The sequence below is a fragment of the Diutina rugosa genome, assembly GCF_008704595.1.
Source record: "Diutina rugosa strain CBS 613 chromosome Unknown scaffold43_size124718, whole genome shotgun sequence".
Lineage (NCBI taxonomy): Eukaryota > Fungi > Ascomycota > Pichiomycetes > Serinales > Debaryomycetaceae > Diutina > Diutina rugosa.
This window is the reverse complement of record NW_022995146.1, coordinates 1-16706: the sequence shown is the minus strand read 5'-3', so window position 1 is coordinate 16706 and position 16706 is coordinate 1. Positions and strand designations below refer to the sequence as shown.

The following is a 16706-nucleotide window of genomic DNA, read 5'->3' as shown; positions in this document are numbered from 1 at the left end:
TTATGATCAATGAACAATCGTATGACACCCAAATAGTAGATATTGAGCACCGACATTACGTCATAACCGTAAGTCGCGCCCTCTCCTATCAAATTCGCATCTGCAAGGTCCTCGGGATTTAATTTAGTTCGGTGCGTTCACAATATCCGCTCGGCTGACTTGAACGGCGAACTTGACGTATCTCTCCAATCTCCTTCAAATTAGTAGCATTTACATGAGCTATGACTCTAAGACTATGTTCTCTCCAGCTTCACTAGATTCTCATCAAATATGGCTTAACGCACCTTACGGGCGAAGCGTATCCGGGAAAGCCTAAGTTTTTTTTTCTCCAGTAAGCGGTGCAACTCGTTTACCCTTATTGCCGTCATCTCTTCAAGCCGCAGTAAATCCGAAATTCATTACATGATGTGCCAAGACCCCACAAAAACAATCATGACGTCATTGATGGAAGATGATAATTGTGGGCCATAGCAATGTCCAATATGAGGATACGTTGACTAAATAACTATCAAATTTGGTAGTATCGATGGCTGTCTTTGCTGGGAATGTTTTAAAGGATGGTCTACTGCCTAACTTTATCGGCTATTACGGGAAAACAATACCATCGCAAATTTCTGCGTCATGACGGAAGCTGCCGGTAATATCCAACGCCGCACAGACCGTAAGCCTCGTTTTTACTAGAGTGCATGACGCAGCCCCCGTACACCCTCCCCCGTGGTACCTATCAATATTCGCTCGGTGACACACCCCCCGCATGCTCACTGGCTGTTTGTTTGTTGATGCCAGGCTATATTTGTCTACCAACATAAGCCCCCAAGCATAAGCCCCAGGTTATTCAGCCGTCGCTAACAGTGATTCAGGAACCGCCACTGCCATTAGTGATGGCTTAAGGGGTAGTAGTAAGAATGTAGTGGGGAAGGTGGCCGTGCGGGCGGAGTAGACGTGGGAGTGGCGTGGGGATCGGTGCTGAGGGAAATTCGTGACCACTACAATTGCAGCTGACCGGAGAGGGGTGCGCTAATTTTAGTACCGAGCCGTATGTCATTGATTGTATGGGAGATGCCGATGTCCGCTGATGTCATAGATGCCGCAAATGCCTGCAGTAACCCCGGCAGTGGCACCTAACGATTGGCGAAATTGTTGCGAACTACGGGACGTTCGGGCACCGAAGGATTAATCAATCCAAAATATATCCATCGTTTGAATTTGAGACTGTTGGTAGCTTCGTCAATTGATTGCTTACATGCTAGCAATTTCGGTGGCAAATGTGCCCACACTTTGAGCGCATTTTTTTGCGCGCGTTAACAGAGGGGATCCCGAGCCATGCGATTGCTGCATCGCGGCTGCAATAGAAATTTGCAACCACAGTTAGACCCGAGAAGAAAAAAATTCATCTATAAATATGGGGTCAGGAACCACTCAATTCTTTCTTCATCAATCAAATTCAATTCAATATGAGACTTTCCACTACTGCCCTTCTCGCCTTGGCCTCGTCGGTGGCCGCCGACAAGTTGTTGACTGCCATCAACACCAGATCAGGGGGCTTGTTCCACTTCACCTCGAACTCGATTGTCGGTGACGAGGTCCACGTCAACGACAAGGACGGCTCGGTCATTGAGTACCTCATCAAGGACGACGGCTCGCTCCAAGACAACAAGACCAAGAAGTACCTTGTCCTCAAGGACGACGGCCATGTCGGTGTCTCCGACACTCCCGACGACAAGAACTGGGAGTTCACTTCGTCGCACTATGTATCCCACAAGGACGCTGGCGGCTACCAAGGGTGCCCCAACGGTGACGGCAAGTACTACTTGTACTTGGGTAACGACCAATGCCAAGGTGGTGGTCCTTTTGCCATCTACGCCACCGACTTCAAGGACGTCGGCAGCTCTGACGACAACTCCGACGACAAGAAGGATGAAGAAGATGACAAGAAGGATGACCAACAAGACGCCGCTGATGACAAGAAGGACGAAGAAGACGACAAGAAGGACGACCAACAAGACGTTCAAGACGACAAGCAAGACCAAGAGGATGACAAGAAGGACGACCAGCAACAAGCTGCTTCTGTTGACGCCAAGGACAACTTTGCCGTGAAGGTCGATGCTGAAGGCACCGACTTCCAAGACAAGTCCATCAAGAAGGTTGGCGCTCACCCTCACGTGTTCCTGGTTGGTGGCGACGACGGCCGTGACTTGACTCTCTCCTTGAAGAGCGACGGTACTTTGATCGACCAGGACGGCCGTGGCATCTTCGTTGGTGACAACGGCGATGTCGGTAACGTTGACCCCTTCGGTGAACAACAAGCCACTGGTGGTTTCAGCATCAGCGACGACAAGTTGGTGTACAACGGCGACCAAGGCTTCTTCGCCTGCCCCGGCGGTGAAAACCAATTCTCGCTTACCGTTAAGGGTTGGGACGGCTGCACTGGCCTCAAGTTGAAGGTTGAGTAAGCGACCAACGCTAATGAATTTATAATGATAACGACTAAATAAATGATTAGATACCGAATGAACTAACGTATGTGTTACAATCATAGGATAAACTTTGCTTACTATTCGATCAACTGTTCATGGTTCAATTATAATACATCATTATTCTACTCGTTGACGAAAATCAACGACTCGCCGTCGTCGGCAACCTGGAGCACGTTCAAGTGGCTGTACTCGTTGACACACTCGTTAAACTGTTCGATGGTGAAGCCCCGCGCAAGCACCCGCGAGCGCACGTCGTCCATAGGCAAGTGCGATTGAGGCTCGTCCAGCTCCAACGCCAAGTGGCGCAAGTACTGGAAGATCTTCAGCGTCGCCAGCTCGTCGTCGCGGCCCGAGTGGTCGTCGTCTTCCATCAGCGTCTTCAGCACTTGAATCAAACGCAACGCCTCTTCCACATCTTCAAACCCAACCACATTCAGCAAACGCACCCGGGCGTGAGCTTGAGCTAACCGCAACACCCCTAATAACGTTCTCGGAGTGATGTGGCTGAACTTCTTGATCAGGTCTTGCTGGCGATACAGCTCTTTCCGCATGGCGATATATTGTTGCACCACGTAGTCACCGACTTCCTGAGGCACGGTGGGTCTGAAGGCACGTGCCCGGTTGATGTAGGTACGGATGGCAGCGGGGGCTAAAGGAACAAACCCAAGGTCGGGCTGGCGGTTGTGTTGGTGGACAAAGCACACGTGCGACGCCAATTCCTCATCGCCTTCACGCAGGGCATCGTCGATCATCACGTACATCACGTCGAAACGCGACAAAAGCGCCGCCGGCAAGTTAATGTTGTCGTGGGGCAGCAACTTCTTATTATAGCGTCCGTAGAGAGGGTTAGCAGCGGCGAGGATCGAGCACCGAGCGTTTAAGGTAGTGGTGATCCCAGCCTTAGAAATGGAGATGGTTTGTTGTTCCATCACTTCGTGGATGGCGGTACGGTCGTTTTCGTCCATCTTATCGAATTCATCAATGCAACAGACACCATTATCAGCAAGCACAAGTGCCCCGCCTTCAAGCACCATTTCATCGGTAACAGGGTCACGCATGACGGCGGCGGTCAAACCGACACCGGAAGAACCTCTACCGGTAGTGTACACCAGTCTAGGGGCAATCTTACCCACGGCTTTAAGCAATTGAGATTTGGCCACACCAGGGTCACCCATAAGACACACGTTGATATCACCTCTAATCTTCATCCCGTCACCAATTTCTTTAGTGACACCACCAACAAGAAGCAATAACAAAATCTTTTTCACGTCGACGTGGCCAAAGATTTCGGGGGCAATCAGCTTGGCAAGCTTAGTGTAAACGTCGCCACCCTCAGCGACTAACCGGTCTACGCGGGCTGCGACGTCAGGGTCGATGTGGTCGGGGTCGTATTGCTTTTTGTGCTGCGAAACTGATTGGGTTTCAAGGTAGGTTTCGGTTAAAAGACCGGCTTTGATGGCACGGTAACCGGTATAAGGGAGAGGCATGAAGATACCACTGACGTCGACGGTGTCACCGGGGTTCATCGACCGCACTAAAGGACCGTTAACGTGGATGGTAAGCAGTCGAGGAATATTACCCACAGGCACTTGGTTGGAGAGTTCCTGGATGCGAACCTCTTGGAAACTCATAAACTTCAGTGCCCGTGTCAGTAAGTGCAATTTGCCTTGATTATTGTCAGTTTGGCACTGGCGAGCGGGACACTCAGACAACGGAGTGAACGTACGCAGATTGACTTCCTGGAAGATTTCGTGACCGCATTTGTCACAGGTGTAACCCGCCACCACCACGAGGGGCTTGACGTCACTGACACGAGTGACGATGCCTCGAACAGTGATATAGTGGCCAACATCGGACCCTTTAACTTCACGCACTGCCAACGGATGGTACTTAGGGTTCAGCGGCAGCAATGGGAGGAAATAAAGGGTGTATCTGCGGGTCAATTTGGGAGGGAAAAGGTCTTCGGCAAGGGCATCACCGGGTCCAGTTTCGAGACCATCACGTAACCGGTCGAATTCTGCAGTCTGTTCCAGCTGTAACCGCTGGTTAAGCACCTTACGCTGGTGTCTGATCACATCCAAAACGTCATCTTTATAACTGATGTCGATACTGGGCTCAGGCATGAGTTCGTCGACGACTTTCAGACAGAGTTCAATATAGTGGTGGGTGTTGGCCATGATCTCTCTGACCAAATTAGAAGCGCCGGGGGTATTGAGTCCGTAGGCGTTGACATCGTCCAAATCGATGTTGACGGTATCACGTTCACGATTGGCCACCGATTGGAGCATCAGCATGTATTTGAGGCCGGCGTAAGGCTGGGGGTCCATGTCGACATCTTCGTCGACCAGCGTTGCCAGCTTGAAGTGCAGGAGGAAGTCCTTGATCTGCTCCAGCACTTCGGCATAGTTCACCAGCACCTGGAGCGTGGGGAGAACCGTGGACATGGGAGACAGGGCTGGTTTGTGCGACGCGGTGGAAGGAAAATTGTGTTTGGTGCGCGCGTCCGAGAAAAGCAACAGAAATGGAAATGAAACGTGGTGGAGACAATATCTAAAAGATAATCAATGTAATCGTAATGTTTGATGGAGTGGTTTGAAGGAAAAATGAAAATTTCCAACAATTGAATGGTTGTTGCGAAGAATGGAAGCAAACTCAAAGCACTAATCAAGTGAGACAAATGGATTAGGAAATTGTGTGGGCATGGTAAATCAGTAAAAAATGGTTTAGGTTGGTGAAAAAAAATTGATCTTCGACTGTGTTTGACTTCCTCATAAACCGTAAGAGTTGAAATTGTATTCAAATCGATGTCAATTGCAAAAATCTGGACAATGCCAATTATATTTGAAAATCGACGCGTCCGTTTGAAATTTTCCAAAAAAAAAAAGAAGGGTCGACCTCGGTGAGGATTGAACTCACGATCTTGCGATTAACAGTCGCACGCCTTAACCAGCTTGGCCACGAAGTCCTATTCTGACCAAAATGGATTTGTGGTTTATCATACCTAGTATAATCAATGCCTGTTTTGGCGCCTCAAATCTTGAATTTTGGTGCTTTTTGTATTAAAATGCAATTAAGTAGTTTATAGTATATAGAATACTCACTTGGATTAGCTGAAGTACCAGTTTATCGTGATCCGGGAGAGGTTAATTCCCAAGCATAACGTCACCACCCACACCACTGCCAACGCCGGTAACACTCCCGCCACCACCACCGTTTGAATCCTCTTCACTGGGTTTTGCAGAGTAGTGGCGGCAGTAGCAAATGGCAACGCATTATAGCCATAAAACGAAATGATAAAGTAATAGGCCACCGCACCCAAGTACAACGTGTTGCCAATTAAAACTGCAAGCACTGTAGAAAAGGAGAATATCGGCAAAAGCACCAATTGCACCACATAGTTTAAGCACCAGATCATAATGAACGCATTACAGTGGACATCCCAACAGTAGCCCCAATCGACGGTAGAATAGCCCTGAAGCAACCGATTGACCACCAACCAGAACCCCAGGGCTACCACGGCCCCAATGGCAAAGAAATCAATCAATACCATATAAACAACGAGCTTAATCACCAGCCACCAGTGCGGCAGAAACACGAGCCCCCACGCCACTGCCAGCACCACTAAGCACAAGGTTTCGAGGATATAGAAACTGGGGTCGTCTCGCAGCTTCCCCATCAGCTTGTAGTACTGAGATTTGTACATTTTCTTTGGGTTTAGCACGAGCTGGGCCATTTCCCATACTGCCGTTTCCCAGTCCAAAGTCTGCGGTTTGAACAAGCGTCGCACCAACGTCTGGCCGTGGCGCCACGAGGCATCACCAACGCCATAAGGAAGAATTGACGCCATTAATTAAGCGTGGGTGAGGGGTATGGGTTGAGGCTCCTAGGTCTCGAGGGAGACACGGTTCACAATCCCTCACCGGAGCCGCACGCTATGTGCAGGAAACAATCTCGAGTAGAAGGAGGTAAAGAATTCAATTACAGGATCACCATTAAATTCATAATTTTTCTTTTCATCATTATAGGTTTATTGGGTTTCTATAACAAGCTCTATTTAGGGAGTCGTTGGAGTAAGACGGGCGCGTTCGAAGCGGGCGAGAGCAGCCTGGCGAGCGGCTTCTTTAGCACTACGACTGCCGTCAGGTTTTGGCGGGTCAACAATCTTCGGCGAAGCAGGTAAACTGGTGGTCACTGTAAGCGGTTGGCGAAGCCCTCGTTTAGGGATGATCCACACTGCAATAACCCCTAAAATGATGGTAATTTTGAGGAAGGCAGGGACGACAAACAGCCATATATAGGCCAGTTTAGCGAAGTATGTGGTCAGCGGCTGGTGCCAAGGGTCATTCGTAGCAGCAATAGCGGCCAGTATAACCAAGGGAACCACCAATGCCCTAGATTGGTGCATAGGTAGCTTTAAGGGAGAATGAGGAGAAATCGCTTTAAACGACTGAATATAGCTTGTAATCACAACAATTATCGCCGTGAGCCATACTACTCGGTGGAGTAATAATGCTGTACCTCTAGCCATCATCGTATAGGGGAGATCTTGTCCTTGGTCCCCATGTATAGGGTGATTTCGAGGATGAACCACGGCTAAGGCAGTACTGGATACCACTGAAACTAAGACGAATGCCTTCATATACCAAGTGGAAGTAGTTAAACGCTTTTGGTGGACAATGGCCGCGTCACCATTAGCATAGTAGCGAGTGCCAACTCCACGAGCTACTTGCCAAAGACCACAAAGACCAATAGCATTAGCCAATGAACCAAGGGCTTGAGCAGTCAATTGACCTAGCCAGACCCAAATCCTTTGGTTTTCAGGGACACCAGCACCAGCACCAAGCCAATTATTCGCCACAAACCACCACCCAATTTGAATTAGGGATAATAACATTAGCAACGAGATTGTAGAGGTTGTTATTTGACCAATGGCAGTAGTGGAAGCTGTTGTCAATTTAAGGATACCGTAGATCACCACCAAAAGAATAGTCGAGCCAAAAGTCACTTGGTAGAGCCAATAATGAGAATAGCTCAAAGCTCCGTAGTCATTAATAAATTCCACAGCAATGGCAGTAGGCGAATAGCCAGTATAAACACACCATTTACCACTTTCCTCCACTGAAATAACCACTTCTGGGTTAGTTTCACTGAGAACACCGCGGTGATCACCGAACACTTGCACCTCAGACCACGGCAATTTCACGCGTGACTGCTCTTCTGAGTATCGGTAGTGGTACTGGCGAGGCAGGGGGAGGCCGACGTCTCGAAATTTCGCTTCGGCGACGGCAATATACGCCACACTGGTCGATGTAAGGTATGTGGGTCGGAGGCGGATATTACCGGGGTTCTCGGGGGTACCACGCACGTAGTCACAGACTATGCCTGTATTATGGTCAATCACCCACCCTGCGAGTGCGTGAGCCGCTGCTATAGCCGCTGCTACCGCTGGCCACTTCATTCGCCGGCGCCTTTAATGGAATGGACGTTGCTTCGGATCATATGCTGAATTAGTCTCCCCGCGTCTACAGTGTCGAGGTTGAGCCGATGGTTATGAGTGATGGGGACTGTGTACACTAAACTAAGGCAAATCGTCGCCGAAGGAGGCGGATCACTGACGTCATCAACTCGCACCGAGAAGAAGTGAGAAATTCACCAATACTTAAAAATTGAAAGGGAAAAAAATCGATGTTTGATGTTAGAGTGGAAATGGGCCTAAGAAGACGAGGATAATTGGTTTAAGTTCAAAAATTGATGATTTGGCTCAGTTTCATGTTTTGGTAAAGACACGACGAATTCGTCAAATTGAGTGGGACACGACCCTTCGAGCAAACTATCCTGAAAAATTTCCAGCAAATGCTGGTAATCAGGTTGCAAAAATGGGGTTTAATAGTGAAGGTGTTAGTTTAAGATGAATGTAGCACCATGCGTTCATCTGCCAGCACCGAGCCGCTGGCAGAGCTTGCAAAAACATGTGTGCGCCTTGCTCTAAAAGACTGAAACGAAGTGGTGGCTGTGGCCCGATTGTTAGTCGGGTCAGCCAAGCCACTTAGCTATGGGTATCGGGGGCCGAGCCGCCGGGATTCACCTCACGTGCCCCGTCCGGAGCCCCAAGTCTTTATCAAATAAGTAAGTTATATTATAATAGTATAGTATAACCACTACTGATGATTAAAGAGGAGAAAAAAGGGTGCGGGTGTCGCGGTGTTTAAATAGTCGTCGCCAGATATGCCTCCTGCACACAGTGACGCGATGAGATGAGGCCCGCGCGATGCTCTTTGTATAGTGGTCAACCCTAATCCAATAACGCCACTCCCGCTTACCCTCACCAACATCCCATTATAAAAAATGTCGGCAACCATCGAGGCACAGGTGCCCCAGTTGATTGCCTGGCTCAACGATAATGGTTTCTGGCGCGAAGACCTCGTCGTCCAGCAACTGCGGCTCGGCGGGCTCGGTGTCTTCGGCCAGTTCGACGACGGCGACCCCTTAGTGCTTAGAATTCCCAAACTGAACGTGCTCAGTGCCAAGACTAGTGGTATATACAACTTGTTGTATGATTACGAGCCGGAAATCGACGATGTTGACTTTAAACTGGGGATGTTCCCTTTAATAATTGCCACCATTTATGAAGTATCTGCTGGTCCTAAGCTGCCGTGGGCGGGCTATTTGAGCCTGGTTGACTTTGCTCATTCTGATGTCCCCATCTGTCTTTGGAGCGACGCCGATAAGGCCAATTTGGCCAACACTGAAGTGGACTTGATGGGGGTGTTGAACCCTCAGGAATTGATGCAATTCTTCGACGAAGCCCGTCGGTTTGCTAATGAAATCAAAATTCACGTGCCTGTACCTTCAGTTCTCTCAGGAGTGGGTCAATTGGTGGAATTTTCCAAATACGTCCAGGGAGTGGTATCGCGAGCATTTGTTGTTGACGACCATTTAGGGCTCGCCCTCGTGCCTGGTGCCGATCTCTTTAACCATCTCAGTCCGGTGATTGTCGATGGTAAGCCTCAGGCCCGGGAAAACGTCCATTTCGTGTGTGATAACGACGTGTGTGAAGTGTGTGGTGAGCGGGAGTGCAACCACGGCGACGTCGAGGAGGATGACGAGGAAATGGACGTAGATCAGTTAATGGAAGAATTGAAGGATGAAGTTGACGATGATGAGATCTATGATGATGATAACGACGACGCTAATGATGATGATGATGATGACGTCGAAAATGATAATGAAGGCGACGAAATTGATGATGACGAAGCCGATGAGGATGAAACTGATGACAGTGATGAAGGCGATGATGATGAAGGTGATGAAGGTGATGATGATGAAATTGGTAATGAGGAAATGGAAGAGGTGGAGGAGTTAACGGAAATTACGGAAGAGGTGATTAAAGCGTTTGAAGCGGAACAAGAAGAGGACGACGATACCGATTGTGATGACGACGAAGCCCTGACCATCGACCAGGTACAAATCTCGTCTCACGACTACGATTTGGCGCGTGAATTGAGTGATGACTCTAAGTGTTGCGATTTAGTACTTCAACTGTTACCGTCAGCTGACCACGAATTCGAAGTGTTTAACACTTATGGCAATGACTTAAGTAATGCCTACTTGCTTCAGCGGTACGGGTTCGTCTGTCCCGGTAACGCCAATGACGGCATTTCTTTAGGGGTGCCATTAATCAAGTTGGTGAAGCTGAAACGGGCGGAACTGAAGATGGAATGGCTTGACGACGTGTTTGAACTCGTATGTGAATTGATCCATCAGAAACAACACGAAAACGAGCCACAAAATGAGGTCAATGGCCACAACGACCAAGAACACGAACACTCTGAAAATGGCTGTGCTGATGGCTGTAACGAAGGAGACAATTGTGGCGATGGTTGTGGCGATGAAGACGATTGTGGAGACCACGGGTTCCTGCCGGATCTGTGGCAAGTGTCCGCTCGTATTGGGGCTGACGGCACTGTATCTCCTCACACTTACGTCATCCTTCGACTCATAGACTTACCGGAAAAGGTATTCAAGTATAAGCTTGCCAGAGTGCAAAAGGAGCGGGTGCTTGCGCTGCGGATTTCGAGATTATTGATGAACGCTGACAGCAATGATAACTCCAAATACGATGGAGTTATCAAGACGTGGTGTCAGCAGAGACTTGCGGCGTACCCGGAGCTTAAACTGAGCGACCATGCTGAGGTGATTGGCGAGCTTGTAAAGGGGGAAAAGGCGATTTTAACTAGGTTTATTGGGGCATAGGTATTTATAGACAAAACAAATAGACATTCATTCTAACAGTTGATAGAGAGGGTTTAATGGAACGATTGTGGAATCACACTGTAATGATAAATTAAGAGGTTTAGGATTCGAAGTGCTGATTTGTAAAAATTCAACAGATGTTCTTACTTGTGTAGAATTACTGCCAAATTCGCGAAACAGGTCAAACATGAATTTGTATTAAGTAAATTAGTTCGATTTCATGGACCACGAAATTGGAATAAAGCTCAGCAGAAGTGGTCAAAGTGGGTAAAAATATGCTAGGAATTGAAATTGACATTTAACACTACTATTAGAATATCTACTGTCCTTATTGACTGGTCAGAACTGACCACTACTCAGAACAATTGTAAAAGATTCCCAAACAAACTACAGCCACCTAGTTTCATCATCATCTGAAATTCACTTAAAATTTGCCTTATTTGTATCTCATATTTCGATGGTGTTTGGCTTACCCCTGAAACACCACCACTGATCTCTCCATCGCGACGCGGTGGACGCGACATGACGGGGCGGAGGAAGCAGCTTGCCATTAGCGATTTCTTCAAGGCAAAGGATAAGCCTGATGGAAACAAGGCTAAAACGACGACTCCGGAACCGGCGAAGGGACCCAATCCGCTAGCCCAGTTCTCGCTGCTGCGCCTGAGGGAGACCAGTACTGAGACTACACCCCCATCAAAGAGACCTAAGATTAGCTCTGGTGGCGATGGCAGCGACTCCAAATTGTCCCGGGTGGGTAAGAAATCAAATATCGCCACTAAGATTACTCGAAAATCCAGTGGAAAGCTCACTCCGCTCGAACAACAAGTGCTCGAATTAAAACGAGACCACCCGGATAAAATGATGGTTATCCAAGTGGGGTACAAATATAAGTTGTTTGGTGAGGATGCGAGGGCTGCTGCTAAAGCGTTGGATATCATGTTTATCACGCGAGACGATAAGGAAGGCCAGTTTTCGTACTGTAGTTTTCCTGATGTCAGACTCCATATTAACCTTAAACGGTTACTTGTTCATGGACATAAGGTGGGTGTGGTGAAACAGATGGAGCTGGCAATTGTTAATGAAGTGGAGAAGACCGGAAGCGAAGTAATGCAACGGCAATTGACCGGTGTCTATACTCAGGGTACCTATTTAGGCGATGAGAGCGAGGAGATGAAGACTCATGAAGAACATGGAGCCTATATTGCCGCAGTCTATGCTCATGACGGCCAGGTATCGTTTGTGGCGGCTCACCCCAGGACGGGGGATGTGGTTCACGATCTGTTTGTGGCTGATCGCATTGAATTTGATACCAGATTCCGGTTTCTTAATCCAAGTGAAACGATAATCTTAGGTGATGAACCGAATGTTGATCACTGGTTAAGAATAGCCAATCCTCAAACGCAGATTATGAGGGAGCTGCCAATGACTGGTGATGATGCTGCTCAAGTCTTAAAAACCTATTTTGAACAACAGGAACGACTGGAGCTGTTTACTGCTTACCAACAATTATCCCCTGAACTTCAACAGTGTGTGGTTGCTCTTAAAAATTACCTCGAGGAGTTTAAACTTGCGCTGATGCTTACGGTGGCCGATAACCTCCGTCTGTTCCAGGACCGGCTGCGGTATATGGTACTTTCCGATGCTACCTGTCGAGCTCTTGACGTGTTTGAGCTGACCGATGGTGCTACCAAGTATACATTGTTCTGGCAATTAAACCAGACACGCACTCGTTTTGGCCAGAGAATGCTCTACCAGTGGTTGAAACAACCATTAATCGATCGTGAAGAGATTGCTCAGCGCCATCAAGCGATTGAAGACTTGGGTAAAGGCGTACAAGCGGTAAACGTGCTTGTGGAATCGCTTAGTTCTACGATTGGCCGGGTCGATTTAGAAGAGCTCTTGATGAAGGTTCACTACGGGAGAATCAAAAGAAAGGATGTGTTTACTTTGCTTGATAAGCTTAACCACGTGATGGAAACCACCGTCAAGTTTGATCGTCAAATTAATGAGCTTACGGGGACGGTACTGCTGACGTCATTGCTTCGGTGTATTCACACGTTACAAAAGATAGCTGCCACTCAGTGTACTCAGCGGTTAATCGCTAAGATTAGAGTCCAATTTAAAGAGTTTAAGGAACCTGAGCGACAAGCCACTGAGTTTTTCAATACCGATATCGATGCTTTTGGTGGAGCGATCGACGCTGAACGCGAGAAAATCTCGGAAATTGAGGACCAAATCGAGGATGAATTGAAACGAGTACGCCAAGTGTTGAATCGCCCGCAATTATCGTGGCTTACTAATAATAAGGAGCCCTATTTGGTTGAAGTACGCAATGGTAAGGATGTTGACAGGCTCCCAGGTGATTTTGAGCGGGTTAATGGTACCAAGACCGTATCGAGATTTCGTACGCTGGAGACTAATCGGCTTTATAAGCTATTACAGTATCACCAGGAACGGTTAGTGATGGTGTGTGATCAGACTTACCAGCTCTTCTTGAAGCAAATTGATGAGGAATACGGTCAGTTAGCGGAAGCCGTGAGTGCGTTAGCCGAGTTGGATTGTCTTGTGGCTTTAAGAGAAGCGTCTTCTCGGTTTGGTGATGTCTGTCGTCCGCAAATGGTCGACGAACAAGTGATTGAAGTGGAGCTGGGGGTTCACCCGGTGCTCTCGGCGATAAGCGAACCCGTGGCTAACAACACCGAACTCAATGTTGATAAAGACCGTGTGTTTATCATTACTGGTCCCAATATGGGCGGTAAACTGAGTTACGTGAAGCAAGTAGCTCTATTTGCCATCATGGCCCAAGTGGGGTGTTGGCTCCCAGCAAAGCTGGCGAAGATGGGAGTGTTTGATCGCGTATTTTTGAGAATGGGAGCTTCCGATGATATCCTCAGAGGCCAGCTGACGTTTATGACGGAGATGCAAGAGTGTGCTCAAATCATCGACGAAATGACCCCTAAACTGTTGATAATATTGGATGAGATTGGCAGAGGTACGGGTACTACCGACGGTGTGGCTCTAGCGCTGTCTATTCTCCAGTACCTCGTTGAAGACTCCCTCAAACCATTAGTCTTATTTATCACTCATTACCCCAGTCTCCACACGTTGGACCATTTCCTGGGGGTGAAAAACTACCATATGGGCTACCAACAGATTCACGACACCAACAATGATGATGAGATCCCCGAGGTGATCTTTTTGTATACGTTGGAGCCAGGGGTGGCTAATAGTTCCTACGGGCTAAATGTGGCGAAAATCGCCGGTATTCCTGACGACGTGATCCGCCAAGCTCATGATAGAAGCGCCGCTCTCCAGGCACGCGTCGAGTCGGCGAGAACCGAGAAATTGACGCAATTGATGGCGTGGGCCACGTCTTAAGTGACCCGTTAGTGGTGTACAAGATGTATGGAAATTTATCGAAGGTCGATGCGCGCGCCCCGGGCACGCAACCAGGATTGCATAAAATTTCTCACCCGCCCCCGTCCGGTGATCGCATCCATCATCCTCCACAAAACATGTCCTTCTTGAAGAACGCCGCCTCGCTCAAGCCGTTGTTTGACAGAGTCCTCGTCCAGAGACTCAAGCCCGCCTCCAAGACCGCCCTGGGGTTGTACATCCCCGAAAAGAACCAGGAAAAGTTGCCTGAAGGCACCGTGATCGCCACCGGCCCTGGTGTCATCAACCCGTCCACCGGCGACGTCATCCCCACCTCGGTCGCTGCCGGCGACAAGGTGTTGTTGCCCTCGTACGGCGGCTCCCCGATCAAGATCGGCGACGAAGAGTACTTGTTGTACACCGACAAGGAGTTGTTGGCCAAGATCGAGTAGACCCTGTATATAATAAGCCAGTAAACAACCCTTCAGCGACTCAGCAATTGTAGGAGCAATATTTTCTTATTGGTCGTAAACTTGGTGGCTGAAGTCAGTGGCTGGTGCTCACCGCGACCGGTATCCGGTTACAGCAACGGAGTTCGGAATATTGAGTGAAAAATTGGAAAATAGCTCTTCGTACAAAATCAGGCAGTATATCTCGTACTTGGTGATATGCTCAAGATATTGGGGGATGTAACTTTTCCATGAATCAGTTGAGATATCGTCCTTGCTTAAGTTGGTGAAGTACTAGTTGTGGCGAAGAATCCATCACAATTGCGAACCTGCTTCGTCAGATAACAGAATTAAACAACCATCGAGCAAGGGCAATATAGCAGGATATTAGATAACTCCAACTTTCAATAGCTACCACAGTCTGCTTCCACTGTTCGCACACATAGTGAAAGTCGGGCACTCAAAAATCATGAGGCGGAGCGATTGTTGAAGCCAAGCGCTAACTAAAGCTGGCCATACCACGAAGTAGTAGCCATACACCAAGTTTGAAGTGGGCCTAGCTGGTATTTCGGGTGCTATCTGTCAAAAGGGCGTCTGGGGGCTAAGGTGCGGGTGCAGCTCCATTTGAGAAGGTAGTAGTGCTTAGGCGAAGTGGCCAAAAAGGCACCTTTCTGATACCAGAAACAAATCAGATCGCTTAATAAAACCAGTAGCACGACTGTTGTCAGCTGGGGATCATGTCAGTTAACGTTATCATCATCGCATCATTTGGGGAACCACACTCCACGCTTATCGTAATTATGGTTGTCAAAAACCAGCTTATAGTCGAATTTCCTTTAGCTTTACGTATGCCAAGGACCAAATGATGCAAACGGTTTTCCTTGAGAACGGCTTGTTTTCCGCTGATCCGAGTACTTGAATTTTATTAAGATCTTGGAAGATCAGGTTCACTAACGACATTTTCCCGCTTTTCGATTTTGATTAGTCAGGTAGTGCAAAAGTCATCATTAGCCGTGTCGATGGCATTGCTTCGCTTACAGCATATTGTTTGTGTAACCGCCGATCGCGTCCGATAGTCGGCAATAAAGTTCGGCAATGAACCTTGACACGTCATGGGGATTAAGACAGGGTGTCGACGCCTGGATGGTTCCAGACCCACGGCCCAATTGGTGTACGTGTCACATGGGAATTACGTGTACTTCTTGGTTCTATTTTAAGACTTCTCTCTCGTCTGTGGTCTATCTATAGCCCCACGTGAGGCTGATACCGCCCGCCGCTAACGGGAAATCTATGTCCGTCGTATTCCCAGACACACTGACGACTATGGCGACCGATAGTTGACGGGTGCAGCACAGCAATACCAGGTGTACCAGCGCCTAAAATATTTATGCCTAATGTACATGGTAGATACGAGCCCTGGTTTTCTGCTTCGCTACCCTTAAAATCAAAGGTTAATTACTACATCCCCCTCTGTACGGTAAAAGCACCCAGCCGTCATTAATATTGACCGTGTCATCGTGCAGAGCAATTTCAACCCACAAAACTAGGGGGCTACCACACAATGCCTCGCTATCAGCAGCCACTCACAGCCACTGCCACAGCCTCTCACCCAGCGCCAGCCGTGTCCCTATCTCGTATTCACTGATGGCTTTTCGAGGGGTGAAGCGGAGAAACGGGGCTGATCCTTCGAGAAACCGACTATCTCGTGTATCTTGTTTGGCGCCCTAGCCTTGGCGGTTGGCTTTTTGAGGGGTTCAGTTTAGAGATCTCGTCTTGGCCCGAGCCGCGGAGATAAACGGACACCATATTTGTAATAGAGAGAGGGGGGTAGCGGCGGGTAGCGGCATTCGCCGTAGAGCCCATGGTGGTTTGCTTTCGGGTGGGGGGGAAGGCGGTCGTGCGCCAACCAAATTTACCCGATACCGGCGAGTGACACCACATCCACGAATTACATCGGCAAAACCAACTGCCACGGCGGGAAAATGACACTCGTTTACAATAATCTGTAATTGTGACGCGATATGATTCATGACTATCACTCGCCTATTGGAGCAAAAATATCTGTGCCTCCCCCCCGTGGATGACATAATCTGTCGTGTAAAATGCTAGCTTCCAGATCGGAGTTATTGAGGAACGACTCCGATGCTGGTCG

At 48.4% G+C, this 16706-nt stretch overlaps 7 protein-coding genes across 7 annotated transcripts; 4 read left to right on the top strand and 3 right to left on the bottom strand. All coding sequences in view use genetic code 12, as the record gives it.

The window, feature by feature from the left end:
* Positions 1-1454: 1454 nt before the first annotated feature.
* On the top strand, positions 1455-2453 carry DIURU_003014 (uncharacterized protein; the record flags this gene model as incomplete). The annotated part of the gene is made up of 1 exon (XM_034155730.1): positions 1455-2453. The coding sequence occupies one exon, from the start codon at positions 1455-1457 to the stop codon at positions 2451-2453; it is 999 nt and encodes a 332-aa protein (XP_034012150.1).
* A 146-nt stretch (positions 2454-2599) lies between these two features.
* On the bottom strand, positions 2600-4921 carry CDC47 (DNA replication licensing factor MCM7; the record flags this gene model as incomplete). Its single annotated transcript, XM_034155729.1, has 1 exon — positions 2600-4921. One exon carries the CDS (start codon positions 4919-4921, stop codon positions 2600-2602), a length of 2322 nt encoding a protein of 773 aa, XP_034012149.1.
* Positions 4922-5583: 662 nt separating this feature from the next.
* Positions 5584-6324, bottom strand: DIURU_003012 (uncharacterized protein; the record flags this gene model as incomplete). The annotated part of the gene is made up of 1 exon (XM_034155728.1): positions 5584-6324. The coding sequence occupies one exon, from the start codon at positions 6322-6324 to the stop codon at positions 5584-5586; it is 741 nt and encodes a 246-aa protein (XP_034012148.1).
* Positions 6325-6531: 207 nt separating this feature from the next.
* Positions 6532-7935, bottom strand: DIURU_003011 (uncharacterized protein; the record flags this gene model as incomplete). Its single annotated transcript, XM_034155727.1, has 1 exon — positions 6532-7935. One exon carries the CDS (start codon positions 7933-7935, stop codon positions 6532-6534), a length of 1404 nt encoding a protein of 467 aa, XP_034012147.1.
* Positions 7936-8822: 887 nt separating this feature from the next.
* DIURU_003010 (protein-lysine N-methyltransferase) lies at positions 8823-10730 on the top strand (the record flags this gene model as incomplete). Its single annotated transcript, XM_034155726.1, has 1 exon — positions 8823-10730. The coding sequence occupies one exon, from the start codon at positions 8823-8825 to the stop codon at positions 10728-10730; it is 1908 nt and encodes a 635-aa protein (XP_034012146.1).
* A 522-nt stretch (positions 10731-11252) lies between these two features.
* Positions 11253-14108, top strand: MSH3 (mismatch repair protein; the record flags this gene model as incomplete). The annotated part of the gene is made up of 1 exon (XM_034155724.1): positions 11253-14108. The coding sequence occupies one exon, from the start codon at positions 11253-11255 to the stop codon at positions 14106-14108; it is 2856 nt and encodes a 951-aa protein (XP_034012145.1).
* Positions 14109-14245: 137 nt separating this feature from the next.
* Positions 14246-14557, top strand: DIURU_003008 (uncharacterized protein; the record flags this gene model as incomplete). Its single annotated transcript, XM_034155723.1, has 1 exon — positions 14246-14557. One exon carries the CDS (start codon positions 14246-14248, stop codon positions 14555-14557), a length of 312 nt encoding a protein of 103 aa, XP_034012144.1.
* Positions 14558-16706: the final 2149 nt, after the last annotated feature.